This window comes from Nestor notabilis, unplaced genomic scaffold (assembly GCF_000696875.1).
Source record: "Nestor notabilis isolate BGI_N333 unplaced genomic scaffold, ASM69687v1 scaffold7474, whole genome shotgun sequence".
Classification (NCBI taxonomy): Eukaryota; Metazoa; Chordata; class Aves; order Psittaciformes; family Psittacidae; genus Nestor; species Nestor notabilis.
This window is the reverse complement of record NW_009924173.1, coordinates 31,381-47,878: the sequence shown is the minus strand read 5'-3', so window position 1 is coordinate 47,878 and position 16,498 is coordinate 31,381. Positions and strand designations below refer to the sequence as shown.

At 41.3% G+C, this 16,498-nt stretch overlaps 1 protein-coding gene across 1 annotated transcript in view; it reads left to right on the top strand.

Moving 5' to 3' along the window:
- Positions 1-376: 376 nt before the first annotated feature.
- KDM3B (lysine (K)-specific demethylase 3B) overlaps positions 377-16,498 on the top strand; it is a 43,168-nt gene continuing 27,046 nt past the window's right edge. The window contains exons 1-10 of the mRNA XM_010012497.1: positions 377-538; positions 3,008-3,121; positions 3,492-3,597; positions 4,739-4,863; positions 6,272-6,340; positions 7,243-7,821; positions 10,331-11,576; positions 11,937-12,138; positions 13,479-13,693; positions 14,760-14,912. Coding sequence (XP_010010799.1) covers positions 494-538; positions 3,008-3,121; positions 3,492-3,597; positions 4,739-4,863; positions 6,272-6,340; positions 7,243-7,821; positions 10,331-11,576; positions 11,937-12,138; positions 13,479-13,693; positions 14,760-14,912 — 2,854 coding nt within the window. The 5' untranslated portion in view covers positions 377-493. The remainder of the gene's footprint in view (positions 539-3,007; positions 3,122-3,491; positions 3,598-4,738; positions 4,864-6,271; positions 6,341-7,242; positions 7,822-10,330; positions 11,577-11,936; positions 12,139-13,478; positions 13,694-14,759; positions 14,913-16,498) is intronic.

Sequence of the window (16,498 nt, the reverse complement as noted above, 5' to 3'; positions counted from 1 at the left end):
TAAGAGTGTCTAAATTTTCTACCCCAATGTGAAAAGGCTTGCACTGAGGCACCAGCTGTATTTTGGGATGAACAATTTTCACGTATTTAGTTTTGTAGGGGAAAATGCAGCAGTTGAAGCCAGTTATGTGTGTTTGGGATAAATAATTTTTCATAGGTCAGTAATTGCTGTGAATTTGATTCCTGTTTCTTTTGTCATGTTTGATAGTTATGTAGACGTGATGTTCTCAGTGTTATCCTTAAAATACTTATACTGATTCTTCTGACTAAAGCTGCTGTCTCCTCATCTATAGGGATTGTAGGTCTATTCGGCATCTGAAAAGAGCTGAAATGCCTTCTAATTTTTTCTTAATTTTTTATTTTTTAATCAGATCTTTGTGGAATTTGATGGCTGTAACTGGAAGCAACATGCCTGGGTGAAAGTCCACGCTGAAGAAGTTATAGTGCTGTTGTTGGAAGGATCATTGGTTTGGGCTCCTCGAAATGATCCAGTTATGCTTCAGGGGACTCGTGTCTCGCTGGCACAGTGGCCTGCACTAGTGAGTATTTGGCCAAAACCTCTCATATCTTCACTCTGCTGTGAAACACAAGGTTTGGATATTGTGCAGGGCACCATTTTGCAGGTACCAAAAACTGTTTGGGGATTGACTTTTTTTTTTTTTAAATGTTGACTAGGAGAGCAGTTGACTGGGAATTGCAGTGTCTTCAGAAAGGCCTTCCTGCCCCACCAGTTGCAAGCTGTTACCTCACAGAAATGAAATACTGTTTACCAGTGGGTCTCTGAAGAAATGTGGTACATATCTGAAAAGATTGGTTTTCCTCTATTTTAGGCGTTTCTGAATTGTGAGAATAAGCCTTTTGATTTCACTATGGTCTCTCTAGAGCTCTGTATGGCAAAGGTTGCTGTGTAACTTTCATAGATATTCCTGCAGGCACTCTGGGGAGGTGAATAGACTGTGGGCTTTGTCTGACCCAGAAGTTTGCTGCCACTCATCTAAACTAAAAAATTATTTCAGTGTTATTGTCAGCATTGACTAACATGACCTGCAAAATTTCCTCCTGGTTCTTGAAGTGGTTATCCATACTGCTGCTTACATGGCAGTTATATGTCGTGACGCTTGAGAACAAAGCCAGTATATTTTAGCTGGCACATCTGGGTGTACCCATTCTGGAAACATCCTGGTGAGTGGTGATTAGTGAAGAGCACTCCTTACATCCTTCTTTTTTCTCTTAGTGTCTTCTGAAGAGGAAGTAGTATTAGATGTGAGAATCCTACCCTCATTTTCATGCTGTCTAATTTTTATTCTTTTGCCCTTCTTTTGTGTCTCTTTTTCTCTTGCAGTCCTTGGACTGCTTGGGATCTGACTCTGCTTTTTAATACTACACTTGGTGCATGGACACATTGAAATGTTTTTTCTAGTCAAGGACTTTATGGCTTGGTGGAATTTAAAGTTAGTGTTTTAAATGGACACTTGGGCTCAAACAAGTTCAACACTGCATCTTTCTTTGAGGGTTTCTTTACTGCATTTGTCTTAAGGCAGAAGAGAACCAGGCCTTTACAGCAGAGATTATGTACATAGTGTTTGTTCCATAGGTGGAGTTTTCATTTCGGTGTTATTTCCAACTTGTTTCCAGGATTGAAGTCCAGTTTAATTTTATCTGGGGAAACTGTGTTTATGCAGGATCAGTTTCTTTCACATGATTCCCAAGTATCTTTATCTGAGTGATTTGGGGGTGTTAACCATAGTCCACACATTGATTGTGTGATGAGTTGTGTCAGAACCTGTTAGAAGACTGTTAGAAGCAAATATGGGTCCACTACGATCCCAGAATGTTTACACTGTAACTTAAGCTGGGTCTGTGGACTTGCTGAAGAAATGTTTCTGTCCCCTGTGCTCTGGATAGCCCCGTGAGCGCGCAAACTTCTCAAGCCTTCACTAAGTACTAGAGACCTACCCACAAAGCTGCGTGGGGATACAGGCATGGACTTAGCCAGAGCACCAGAGTAGGTATGTGTAGGCAACTCTGGGAAGCCAGCTACTTAGCATTACAAAGTGGATGGTTTGGGGTGCGGACTGGAGTGTGGTGGTGGTTTTGCATGAGTTTTTATGGTGGGGTTTTTTGTTGTAGTGGTTGGTTGGTTGGGTTTTGTTTTTTGGAGATCATCCTTCCATTGTCTCTTGCTTATAGTCCTGTTCACTTTTATTTAGGAAATAATTACATAAACTGAGAAAATACATTCATGCTTTTGTGTACAGGAGAACAGAGTGTGAACAAATTGGATGAGAGCTGTTAGGGGTAAAATGTTGTGACTACTTGTGTGTTAAAATCAGTTGAGTGTGAGACAGAGAACACTCTTCAGAGACCCCAGTCATTGGCAAGTTTCTCTTCCATCACCAAGTTACATTATAAGGGTATCATTCTGATTCCACCAGGTGTTTTTAGTGATTTGTCCTGCAACTTGAATACCATTAGGACACCTGGTACGAACTTTAGTTCTGCGCAAAACATGAGCAAAAAAAAAAAAGCTCCCCTTTTTAATAATATGCCTGTAAATTACTTACACCTGAGTTCTGTACAGGAAAAAAACCTGTTCCTTTCGGGAGGCTGTACCCAACGAAATGTAGGATAGTTTGAACCATTAACCAAAGCTTGGGGGTTTGCTTGGGGGTTTTTTTGGGTTTTATTTTTTTTTTTAACCTGAGCATCAGAAGGTGTTTACGTATGAAAAAAGCAATGCTATGGAAGGTGTTTTCAGTTATGCTTTAAGTTCTAATGAAGAAGTGGAGCCAATTTTATATAATTCCTTCTTGTGATATGCCACATTTACAAGAATTATTGACATAAAGAGTAATAATTTGCATGAAAACTCGGGCAAGTGGTGCAAGTTGAGAAGTTAAACTTCTTATTCTTTGTCATACTTAAATAGCATGTGAAAACAGCTATTTGTTGGCCTGGATGTATGCTCAGTCATTGTTGTAACCTTTGATTTTTGTTGTCCATCACAGACCTTCACTCCTCTAGTAGACAAGCTGGGCTTAGGCTCTGTGGTCCCAGTAGAGTTTCTTCTGGACAGACATTTACGTTTCCTGTCTGATGCCAGTGGATTGCGTTTATTTCAGGTATTTGAACTGTGTTCAGTTAAAGTGCAGATTTAACTTTGCTGTGCGTGTCACATTAATTTAATTTTTCCCCTGCTTTTCCAGATGCTTCCACTAACCTCCATCTGCACTTGAAAAGTGCTAGTTCCTCTCTGTATTGGTCAGTGGGAGGGCTAGCTGTCAAGCATAGTGTAACTGATAATTGCAGTGGAAGTTTTGCAACAGCTTTTGCATAGCTTGTCCTTTTTTCTCCTAGCATGTTCAGCTGTGCTTTCCTTAGTTTTACTTTTTTTGTTTATTTGTCACTTTCTGAGAGCTGTCCCTTAAAAACTAATGAGCCTATTGCCTTAAAAAACTGTGCTTTTATGTTAAAACCATTTGTTGTTGGCAGATGGGAACAGAGAGTCAAAATCGGATTCTGCAGGAACAGTCTTCACTAAGAGAATCTGTCAATGCATTAATCAGTGACCAGAAGCTTCAGGAGATATTTAGTAGAGGTGAGACTGTTTTTTCTATCTCAGAGCCACTTTGTTGTGGAACAGTTAGAGTATGCTGGGATTTGTGAAGAAGAATTGGTAATAGGAGTTGTTACTGTTTGATTTGGAAGATCAATTTTCTGTATTGTTTTGCAAGTTCTTTACAAAGAAGCATTATTTCGTCACAGATACAGGAGCTCAGTATAGAGTTAACACTTTGACTGTAGGGTTAAGCCTTATTGTAGCTTTTGTCAGATTGGGGTCTTCAAGTGCTAAAACTATTTTCTATCCAGAGTTTGGGTTCATGGGGTCAGGTGGCCACCCTAGAGGTAGGCCACTGTGTTACACTGGGAGGAGGATGTAATTCTTAATGGGGATTTGGTGCCTTCTGGTTAAATGGTTACGGATAAAGATACTATGAGGTCAATACTTCTTACATGAGTAAGTAGCTTCAGAATTTTCCCGTTTGGAGCCACCATCTGAAGCGCCTGGTTCTGGTTGTGTCAGATACAGGCTTTTTGATCATGTGGACTTTGATGACCTGACGTCAATGAAGGTGTTTTTGTCTGAACTTAGGGTAGGAGGAAAGCTCTGCATGCTTATGTGGAGATTGAGGGCAGGGTCGGAGGAAACCTTTCTGTAGATGATCTGTTACCTGTGTCAGAGAACTAAGACTGGTTGGTTTACAGACATCAGCTATTTGTACAATTATATTAAGTTTTTCACAGTTACAAATGATGTGTTCCTCTTCTGAACTGCGTGCAGTTTATACTGGGATTTCATGCATCTGGACTGAGTCAGAATGCTGTGACTGCCCACTGGATTGATGTTTCATAATTACTGACTTGTACTTCAGAAAGCAGAAGAGGTTAGGTAGCAGGAGTGAGTTTATTTTGGCTTTTTTTTGTTTTTTGACTTGTAAGCTGTATTTTGTCTTTAGCTTTGAGATACAGGAATGAGGGTTCACTGTTGTGTTACAATAGAATGCTTGGCTTACTCAGGATTTGCAGCAGAAACCCTAGCGTTTTAAGTTCTTTCCACCTGAAAGATGACCCTTCAAGCCCTAACTGTGTGCACAGAACTCTTTTTTTGATTGTATGACTTCTAACTAATGTGACACAAAGCTTCTCTGGAAAATTCACTTAGAGTCCTTCTTTTCCAGGTCCTTACAGTGTCCAAGGCCAAAGAGTTAAGGTTTACCAACCAGAGGATGAAAATAGCTGGCTCTGTGGTGTTGTGAGCCATCAAGACCCAATAACTCGTCTTATGGAGGTGTCTGTGACTGAGGTAAAAACATGAAGCACTTCTTTGGTGTTTCTGAAATACCAGACTTCAACAGCTCCTGGAGAATGACAGCTTCACAAAACTTGCACTTGGGTTCTTTGTTATTTGTTTTAAAAGATGAGTAATTATCCATTTTGCTGCTTGCAGAATTATTTTTTTTCTGTTGTGGTGACTTTCCACAATAAATGATGATACACAGTCCACTGCTATACAAGAAGCTGTAAGAATCTCTTTAGAAATGAGCACTATATGAAGAAATACCAGAAGTGGCTTTCTGTGTGGGAGAGCGTGCTGATGTACAGAGAGCGAGCTATCTTCGGGCTCTGTTGTGCTGTGGTCTTCCTGTGCCTTCTGTCAACTTCTGTCTGGCAGCCTGTACAAGTGGTTTGAAACAAGTGTAGGATAGAAGATGAAATCTTAGTCTAAATAAAATTGATTGTTGTATTTTAGCTTAGGGTCTTTACTTTTGCCTTATTCCTATGAGTAAGCCTAGTAAGAAGATCTGTGCAGTGCTAGAGTTACCTGGTTTGTATTGTATGCTACTGTGTGGTGTGACAGGTAGTTGCTCCCAATGGCTTCGTTTTTCAGGGGCAGCTAGGAGCAAGTCTGTGGTGCTGTGTGTAAATTATTATAGCAGTAGCACTCTTCTCAGGTTTTTTTTGGGTCCCATGCCTGTGCCACCCACCCTCGTAGCCTTCTCCCTATGCAGTAAAATATATGTGCAAAATGAGTGCACTGGATATGTCCAGTAAGTCCTGTGTACACATGCAGTATTCCTGCGCTCTGACTATGAGATCTATTGCTGTCGGACAGGAGAAAAGTTTACCAGGTACCAGAAATGAGTATAGTACTTTGGAGAGGCATTGGAATTGTGGAGTATGTGCTTCCAGCAAATACATGACAGGAAGGACCCAACTTAATGCATGCCTACTGTGAAATAAAAAGGTAACCTCCAAGCACAGTTGCAGAGATTAGGTATTCATTGCTCCTTTTGGGGAGATGCTGATAAAGATAGTTAGCGTAAACCGTTGTGCTTCCAGTAGTCTTTGCTACATGTAGCAGAGCGTATGCGTAGAAGGCTAGAGCAATACTGAATAAAGTTTAAGAAGAGGTGTGTTTAATGCAATGAATGCATTAGAGATGCTCAGTAGAACAAATTTACAAGGAAAAAGTAGTAGGAATCAAATCTGCGAGGTGTTTCAATAGGGGAGGAGCAAAAGGATAGAAGGTAAACTGGAAGCCTGTATTATTACTAAGGAAGTGTGACAGAAATAAAAGGCAAACAGGAGAAGAGCTGCAAAATAACCCTGTGTTTAAACTCTTTTATCTTGATACCGTATATTCTGAATTAAAAACTAACCTCCTCTTTTTTTCCTCCTACCTCCTCAATATCAATCTGCATGAACATTAGACTGGTGAAGTAAAGTCGGTGGATCCTCGACTGATTCATGTGGTGATGGATAATACTTCTCCAAGTGAGGTACAGCAGCAGTTCGGGTCTTGTACATACAGTGTGAAACTTCATAAAAATTTAGATAGAAAACATGGAAGCAACTGAGAACTTGCCATGTTCACTGTGGGCTTTTGATAACATCATTGGAAAAGGAGAGTTTTAATCACCACTCTGAGATTCTTTAAAGGTTTCTTTAAACAATCTCTCTTTGTTCAGGCCTGTTTTGCTAATTTCAGCCATGCATCTTGGGGGGGCAATAATCACAGGATTTTTTAATAATCATGGCTCCATTTTAAAGGGTAGTGCTCTGATTAAAAATGTCTCTGTGCTCACTGCCTTTTTCTAATGGGATCACTCTGCTTCTAAACAGGCTGCTTTTTAAAATTACCATCTGGCTTCTCAGAAGCAGACTTGTGTGCTTGTGACAGGCATTTTATTGCTTCATTTGAGAGGTTCCATGATGACGTTTGAACCTCTGTTTTTAGCCTAGGCTAAGGGGCAAGCTATATCCTGTAGTTAAATACTGTAGGCTTTGGATAGTGGACAGAAAGTATGCACTTCAGAAGAACTATGGGGATTGGACTTGAGGAAAAGATTACTGTGCAAATAGCTTTCATATGGTAGCAAGAACTGTGGAGGATGGTCATGTTGCATGTTTCCCAAGATCTGCCATGGTGCGGTACGTGCTACAGCAAAGCAGCTCCGCTACAAATCTTATCGTGAAGATCCTGTTCTAGTGCAAAAAAGACAAGACTGCACTTATGCTTGTGTTCTGTGTTCACAGTATCTTTCCTTAGATGTCTTGATTAGTGATTAAATGTTCCTAAGCTTAAGAGCAGTGTAATGTATTCTGTTCTAATGGAAGAATATTCTTTGAATAGGTATCCTGATTGTTCTGTTTAGCGATTGCATGATGTTGTCTATTATAGGGAGGGGGCCTAAAAGCAGCTAAATCATCTAAAGGGAAAAAGAAGAAAGAAAGTCTGGAGGGAAAGGATGGACGGAGGAGGAAAAATGCTTCAGATTCTGGGTGTGATCCTGCAACAAAGAAGCTAAAGGAGAGGGGTGAGGTGGATAGCAATGGTAGTGATGGAGGTGAGGCAAGCAGAGGTCCTTGGAAAGGAGGCTCCAGTAGTGAAACAGGACTGGATCCAAGGGCCAAGCAGTTGCCTTCATTCATTCCGCAGATTAATCGCAATATTCGCTTTGCCACTTACACCAAAGAGAATGGCCGAACGCTAGTAGTCCAAGATGAGCCAGTTGGTGGTGACACACCATTGCCCTTCACTCCATTTTCATCTGTGGCTGGACAAGGTTTGCTAGTTGGATCTGGATGTAAAGAGACAGGAAAATCACTGGAACAGGTTGGCCAAGGCACAGTGACTTCTGCAACTGCAGTTACTACAGCTGCTTTGACGCCAACAACTGTGAGAATCTCTGATACCAGCTTGCCACCTATTACTGGGCAGGAGAAACTGAAAACAGGCCGATCACAAACCCAGGGAGAGGTGAGTAGCTCATGATCCAGAATATTCAAGACATACATACATACATATTTGCAACAGGTGTTCCGCAATGCATTCCTGTTACAAAGTGTGTCCATGGAATTGAGAAAACTACTTTTTCTCTGGTGAATCCCTTCTCTCCCAAAGGAAACCTGTTACCTGACCTAAGAAAGAACTCAAAATTAAGGTATTTGATGGCATTGTAAGAGACAACTTTTTAGCACTCTTACCATTATTCAATGTTTATCTGAGAAATGCAGCCTTCAAGTCACTTTAAGCACTGTTGTGTCATGTGGAAAATAACCTACTTAGTATCTCTTGCCTTTATCGAAATGAATATGCATGAGAATGTGCACCAAGTTGAATGTTTAAGTTACTTTAACAAAACAAAAGAAAGCCTCAAAACCAGAAAAACAATGAGACCACATTTAGAGGACCGTTTACAGGGGCCCAACTTGTCTGTTACAGCTGTGATATCTCTGTAGTAGAAGATGTGCCAGTCTCCTCATATACTATCTTCATTTGAAAGCAAAGAAATAGTTGAAACTTGTGGGATTGGTACAATTAGAATAAATTTTAATAAAGAACTCAGTCTGGGGAGCAGCTCAAAGACTTTTTAGTTATGTCTTTGTATTCAGGGGAAGAAGTGAGAAAGTAGAAGGGCAACACTGTTAAAACCAAAATTGGAGACTTTTAAAGTAACCAAATGAAGCCTTCATCAAAACAAAACCAAACCAAAACCTCACCTCAGTAAGTATAGCAAAAATTAAGTAACTCGTAGTCTTCTGTATAAGAAAAGTTAAGAGAAATGGAAAATACATTAGGGAGTCCAGGGTGATTGCCAGGGGGTTAAATGGATTACTTTTGTCCTTGTCTTTTGTATTAGCTAATGGAATGGGGGGGGGGGCAAGATGAGATGTTTACCTTGGGATAAGGATTCCTAGATGGTAAGGTGTAAAGGAGAAACAGAACTGTAGAAGACAGGAGTGTTACCTAATGACATTGTTATAATAGAATCTGCTCTCTTCCATCCCACCACCCCCTGCAAAAAAAAAAAAAAAAAGAGGGAAACAAGTTCAGAGTTGGGAGCAACTGCAGATTGTGCAGGTGAACAGTCAAAATTGTATCTGTCATCAGTGGCAGTAAGGAAGAACCTGAGTTGTACTGAGAAATTTTGGTACCACATCTTCCCTCCCTCTCTGCAACCCTAAATCATTTGGTTTACATCATTATTAAATCATCTGGCTTCAGAATTTGCAGGCAGATCACTAGCCCATTTCAAACTGTATTTTCCTCGAGGGAGGGAACCTGACAAAAATCAGTAAGAGTAATTGTAGATAGTTCACATGTGTTGTTGCTTTAGACTGTCCGCTTTATCTTAGTGATTTTTGTCCTTGGGATTACTTCATGAGCTTACACTTTTAAAAACTGTTATAACTCAGTTTGTGAAGATTACTTTGGTTCTAAAAAGAAATACCTGAAATTCAAATATCTGGAAGAACTGTCACGAGGGACATTAACAGGTTGTTAAAGTTGTTACAGCTGGAGGTTCATACTGAGGAACAAGCTAAACATTAGTTTGTGGTGTAGTAGGTGTGCAGTGACACCAGTTACCAGTAGGATGTGTTGCACAGAGGCTGTGATTGTATTTAACATGTCCTTGGAATAAAAGTGTATTAATCGTGAGTATTCCTTATGAGAAGGTTTCTACATGGAAACTCAAAGAAAAGGAAATAAAACCCATGAGTTAGTCGCAGAATATAATCAGTTACAGTAGGACTGTGAGAATTGGAAAATCTGAATAAGTATAAATTGAGAAGAGAGCAACTGAGTATTCCGTATCACAGTTATGGGTTTACTAGAAATCTAAAAACTTCCCAGTATTTGAAGATCATAAAAATTAAGCTCTTTGTGCCTAACCTCTACTGAGTAATCCCTGGAAGACAACACGTCATAGGCATCTATCTACCTGTTGGTAAATATGGCTTGCTGGGACCAGGAGCAGTTTGTTCACTAACTGCTTCTTTGTGTAATTAACTTTGCAAACTAAGTTAATTATTTCAAGGGTACTGGCTAAATAAGAGAAACTTATCAGGATGATTTTAGGTGAGGGTGAAAGATGAGAGATTACTGAAAAGCAGCTTCAATTAAAGTTCCCTTCTTGCTGATTTGAATGAAAACAACCAGCAGTTTAAATAACTTGCTTTTCTGTGAATTAGTTAACCTTGTCTTGTGTTTCACTTTTGTTCTAAAGCGTGCTCATTTTCTCCCTATGCCTTAGATATGTAGTGGACGCTCTTAGCTCATTAGTTTCAATAGCTTCAATAACTTCAATAGGTAGGAACAATTAGGCTAGCAGAATCCTTAAAGAAGTTTCTTCATTGTAAATAATTCTGCTGGAAGTTTCTATTCCAGGTGGATAACCAAAATGCTAATTGTACAATTAGATAAACCAAAGTATTGCTGAGTCAAACAAGAATCCTTTAAGAAGCTAATGCTTATTTTGTTTCAGAATTCCCAGAATTCGCTTTTGGCTTCTCCTGGATTTGGAGTCTCGCTCCCAAGCGCTTCCCAGTCCTTGGTATTTGGGGGTGGAAGGAGCCAATCAAATGGAGTGGTGACTACAGAAAGCAAGCCTTCTGGATTTCCTTTTGGCTGTAGTACTGGACAAGAAGCTCAGAAAGATTCTGATCTGTCCAAGAACTTGTTTTTCCAGTGCATGTCCCAGAATCTACCTTCCAGTAACTACTTTACGGTCATTTCGGAGAGCTTGACTGAAGACGCCTCTAGTCGGGACTCGTTCAAGCAGTGTACAGAGAGTGTGGGGGCTAGCGTCTGTAAAGGCAAAATTCTTTCAGCAGACACTAAACCAGGACCCCAGTCTGGTGGTTCTGTGGAGCGGAAGCTGCCTGTGGAATCTATGCCTACCCTTACTCCAGCCTTTTCACGAAGCGTGTTGAATACTCGTCCCCCAGATAGTCACGAAAACCTATTTTTACAGCCCCCAAAGCTATCGAGAGAAGAACCCTCAAACCCTTTCCTGGCATTTGCTGAGAAAGCAGAACTTAGTCCTTTCAGTGGCTTTGCATCTTCATCTCAGACAGGGGTTTCTATTCCCTCTGCACCTGTGGGTCATAAGGCCGCTTCTGGCTGGCCAGAATCACACACCTCTGCAGACTCCTCCCTAGCTAAGAAGAAAACCTTGTTTATAACAACTGACTCTTCAAAGATGATCTCCAGTACTCCTGGTCCAGCAGTTGCTGCTGGTGTTCAAAGCCCTTCCACTATCGGGAATGGCCGTTCCAGCTCACCGACCAGCAACTTGACACAGCCTATTGAGATGCCCACGCTTTCCTCCAGCCCAACAGAAGAAAAACCAGCTGTTGGGCCTGGGCAGCAGGACAATCCTCTTCTGAAAACCTTCTCTAATGTGTTTGGCAGACATCCACCTGGCTTCTTCTCTTTGCAGGCAGAGTTTCCACACGAGAACAAAGCCCCTTTTGAAGCTGTGAAAAGGTTCTCTCTGGATGAGCGGAGCTTGACATCCAAACAGGACTCGGACTCCAGTACCAATAGTGATATGTCAGATTTGAGTGATTCTGAAGACCAGTTGCAGGCCAAGGCTTGTATGAAGGGAATCCCTGACCACTTGATGGCAAAACTAGGCCCCAATGCAGAGCGCAATGCTGAATTGCTGCTGGGGAAAGGAAAAGGGAAGCAAGCCCCAAAGGGCCGGCCCCGCACAGCTCCCCTAAAAGGTGATGACATGAATGCAGGGTGTCTTGGAAGCACAAGGAGGTGGGATGCTGGGATATCTCCTGTGTGATGAACTATGTGAACTAACCACAGGTATAAACCTCATTTATGCTCAGCAGGCAGCACACAGGATGTTTACAAGGCTAAAGCTTAAGGCTTCTTGAATGTGAATGGACATGTTCACTTTGAGAAATGGTTAAGCATTTATTTGTCAGGACAAAAGAGTGGTATGCTGCAGACTTGAACAGTCTTACTGGTTTTGCATGCATATGATCATACAGGTTTCTGAAAGTATGGTTGGTTGGGCCAGTATCCTTTTGCTGGTGCAGTTATCTAACGGACTTTTACTTTGCCTCACCCAGTTGGCCAGTCTGTGCTGAAAGATATGAGTAAGGTGAGGAAGCTGAAGCAGTCAGGTGAGCCTTTTCTTCAGGATGGCTCTTGCATCAATGTGGCTCCACACCTGCACAAGTGCCGGGAGTGCCGTCTGGAGCGGTACCGCAAATTCAAGGAGCAAGAGCAAGATGACTCAACTGTGGCATGTCGCTTCTTCCATTTTCGGAGGTGCTCAAATCCTTCCTTCCTTCCTTCCTTCAAATGTAGTCTATGTGCAGGGCTTGTACCATGCCCGGGCACAAAGTAAATATGTTTTACTTATTTAATGTGCTTGGGTACAATAATGAAGATTTTGAGTGTTTTGCATTTCCCTGTATCACCTGAGCATGATTCCCTCACTGGGGTGGTAAGAGCTGCTGTTAGAAGATACACCTATATGGTACTAAGTGAGCCTCCAGGGCCAGCCTCAGGAAATTGAATTTGCTTTATTGGGCAGAATTTTACTGCTGGGTAGCAGTTTGTATGCAACAACTGTTGTCTCCCTCTTTCATGGAGAGTTCAGAACAGAAATAGAATTTTAATTCGGTCCACAAGTAACAAAGCATTGCCCGTATGAGGCTAATGTTTGACCAGGTTCTGTTGAGGACAGAACTGATTTTTAGGAGTAGAATACTGCCTGTATTTTCTCTTCGTCTTCTGTACCTGTCTGACAGTTCTTTACCTCTCATGCTTTTCTTCATCTTTCTTAACTGCTTATTCTAGCAAGTGCTAGGTGTCTTTTTCCAAAAAGATGTTTGTTCACTTTCTGGCATGTAAAGAGTGAAGTAAATTTTTTAGTGTGTGCCACCCATGCAGTAAGGATTATAGCTGCTTCTCTTCCCAAACTTGTTAAAAATTAATCTAGCTTTGAGGTTAAAGACAAGATTGGTTTCGCTTGAAAATGAAGTTCCCTTTAATATTGGCAGGAGACCTTCAGGGTTCTGTAACTTACGTTGTTACACCTTTTACCGGGCAAAGACAAGGAGGGTCAACAGCTACTGGTAGAACAGTTGTCTCTGTGGAAAGCAGTGGCAAGATTAGTAGGTACAATAAGGATTTTTATGTCTTGTAATGTGAACTGCTAGAACAGTTGCCAAGTGCTAGCGGCCCTAGCCAGAACTGAAATTTTGGTTTCCCAAAAAGAAATAACTTTCTCCCGAGTAGAATGAGAACCATGCACAATTTTACAAGCAGCATTATGCAGCAGCATGAATAAATTGAATTTTGTCGTTTCTATCAATAGTATAGAGAAAAGTGACTTACCAAACTATGGCCATTTCCTATACGTGGAATTTCCCACCAATGCTTGCTGGGCCCTGGGGATTCATTCTAGTGGGTTTTGCTGGTGTTGCCTTTGTGTACCTTATTCTCTGTTGTTTGGATTTGCATAATAATTGTACTGGCAGATTATACCACCTCGTTCAAGCCATCTTCTCCCTTTCTGGGTTAATATTCTGACATATATAGCATTATAAGTTAGTTAAAGGTGGTTGAGCAGCTTCTCGATTACTCCGTCCTGTTTTCTGCAGGCTGATATTTACCCGGAAAGGTATTCTGCGAGTAGAGGGTTTCTTGAACCCACAACAGAGTGACCCTGATGCCATGAGCCTGTGGATTCCTTCTTCCTCCCCTGCAGAGGGGATCGATCTGGAAACTTCCAAATACATCCTGGCCAATGTTGGGGACCAGTTCTGCCAGCTTGTTATGTCAGAGAAGGAGGCAATGATGATGGTGGAGCCACATCGTAAGCTGGGATTTTGACGTGTTTTTTGTCCATCTTCTCTGTGTAATGTGTGTACAATGCAGTGGAATAGAATTGAAAGTGTAATAAATTTTCTGGTTAAAATGGTTCTCTTTTTCTTCCAAAGAGAAGGTTATATTCACCTTTTTGAGGGTGTGTGTGTAATCGTGGGACCAGCATTTAGGATTTTTCTTTTGGATCAGGGCACCATTGCTAACCAGGAAGCTAACAGAAACTTTCCCAGACATCCTTAAATTATTTTTCAATAAATAAATGCAGGAATTGGCTGGCCCATGCTCCTAAGAAAATACAAGTAAGCCCAGAATGCTGATCACACTGACCAGCTGTGCTTTAATGAGCAGCTTTTCTTACATATTCCTATCCTGTTATGCTCTAGGGTCATCACATAAAAGCTCAGGGTTTTCTAGGGAGGGAACAGTACCTGCATTCACCCTGCAAGGACTCAGCTGAGCAACTGATTGCCAGTACAAGGGGAAGTAGGTTTAGAAAATATTTTCCAAAGATATCTAGTGCAGCCTATCACATGGGTGGTTCTGACTGTCTGATTTTTCCCTTTAGCTTCTGGAATGTACGAGGCCAGCCATTTGGAGAGGGCTTCTCCTTCCTCAGTGAATGTGTCAGTTTAGAATCTGCAGAGTTGACAGGCTTCCAATTAGTAAAATTAACTATGCATTCTTCATAGTTTTGTAAGTTCACATTATTTGTTCATGAAACCAGCAGAAGTTTTATATTTTTGCTCTAAGTTCCGTAAATGCTCCTTGAAATTCAGCTACTGCAGGTCTCTGTAAGGTGCTTCATTTCTTTGTAGGGTGTATGTTTTGGGACTTGACCTTACTTGCTCTTAGAAATGGGTGTTTTAGTAGTGTTGCAAGACTAGCAACTCAAAGAATGTGTCTCTGGATGTAAAAAGTATGTGTTTCTATACTCTGCCCTCAAGTCATGTTTCTGTGAATTGTTTCTTTATCAGTGTTGCTGTGATATTGTCAGATTAGGCAGAAGAAATGCAAAATATCAGAGCAGTAATTCCTACTGTTCCTTCTCTTTATAGAGAAAGTGGCATGGAAGCGAGCAGTACGTGGCGTGAGGGAAATGTGTGACGTATGTGAGACAACACTCTTCAACATTCACTGGGTTTGTCGCAAATGTGGTTTTGGGGTCTGCTTGGACTGTTACCGGCTGAGGAAGAACCGTCCACGCAGCGGTGGGTGCTCAGCTTTTTCCCCCCACTGTGGTCTGAACTGGCTGGCTTTCAGTGGGGATAGGTTCTGGGTAGTTGCTGACGATTTTATGGCAGAGTCAGTGAGTGTCTTTGGTGCTGCTGTTCCATTCTTCATTTCTTTAGATATTCGTGTTTTATCTATTTCATTAGAATTTGGTTATTAAAATAGCAACATCAGCAGGCATAGGCTGAGACTACGGTATAGTTCTGACTTTTCCTCAGAGGGTATAAAGGAAAAATTAAGTACTGTCTTAACAGATTGGAACCATCGCAAGATGAAGTAGTAAGCAGATATTGCAGAGAATTCCTTTCTGTAACAAGGAGTTAGACTGGAAAGTTTTTTTTGATTCCTTGGTGCAGGAGGGTTTACAATTCAGGGAAAAGCTCAGTAAGTTCAATTTGTAACAGAGAGGCGCACTCTTTACAAAAGTGAGTACCTGATAGCTTTTTTTGTGGTGGTTTGGTTTTTTTTGTATTGTGTTGACACCGTTTTGGTAGCGTGCACACTGGCAATGGACAATCAAGGGTAAGGCTATTAGTGACAGTTGCTTTGTTATATGGAGCAGATGTACAAAATACTGGATGTTAATAAGTGTGAGTGCTGCTGTCTATTCATTATGATAAAGGTGCCAGAGAGCACTAAATGAATTATAAAGTCACCTATTTTTATATCCCTGTTGTGGGTTAAACGCAGCAGGCAACTAAGCACCATGCAGCCACTTGCTCACTCCCATAGCACTGGGACTGGGAAAGAGGAAAGGAAGAATAAAAGCAGGAAACTTGTGAGTCAAGATAAAAATTGTTTAATAAGCAAAGGAGGAATAGAAAAAAAACCAAAACAAAGCAAGTGATGCAAAGGCAGTCCCTCACCACCTCCCGGGGCAGACCGTTGCCCAGCAGTTTCCCAAGCAAAAGATGTCTGGCCCACTCAAGCTCTGCCTCCCCTCTGTCTTTATTGCCAAGCGTGACATTGTATGGCATGGAACATCCCTTTGCTGAGTTTGGGGTCCGCTGCCTGGTGGTGTTCCATTCCAGCCTGTTGTGCACCCTCAGTTTGTTTGCTAGCTGGGCTGGGTGGAGTACAGAGGGAAACAGAAGACCTGGACACTGTGCAAACACTGTTAGCAATAGCTAAAACATTACTGTGTTATCAGCATGGTTTTGGTCATAAGTCTAAAATAGCACCGCATGAGCTGCTATGAATAAAACTAACTCCGTCCCAGCCAGACCCAGTATAATAGTGAAGCCTGTGAAATTGCTGACAGAATACACCAGAAGAGAGCATAACAGTCTTAAGATGTGGTTAACAAGGGTACAGCGGATATAGCTGAAAGTAAGTAGAATAGGGCTTCTTGTGTTGTGACTGTGTTTTATTAATCAAGTCTGAAATTCTAGAATGGACCAAAATGTAGAACCAAGGCATTACTTAAATACAATTGCATGCCTTGAGGCTTCGGAACTTTGAACTGTAGAAACAACCTACACAGATACTGGGTCTAAAGGACCCTGAAATGAAGTTTTATGTGCTCCTTCTCATATTCTCTCACACTCGCCCTTCCACCCCACCA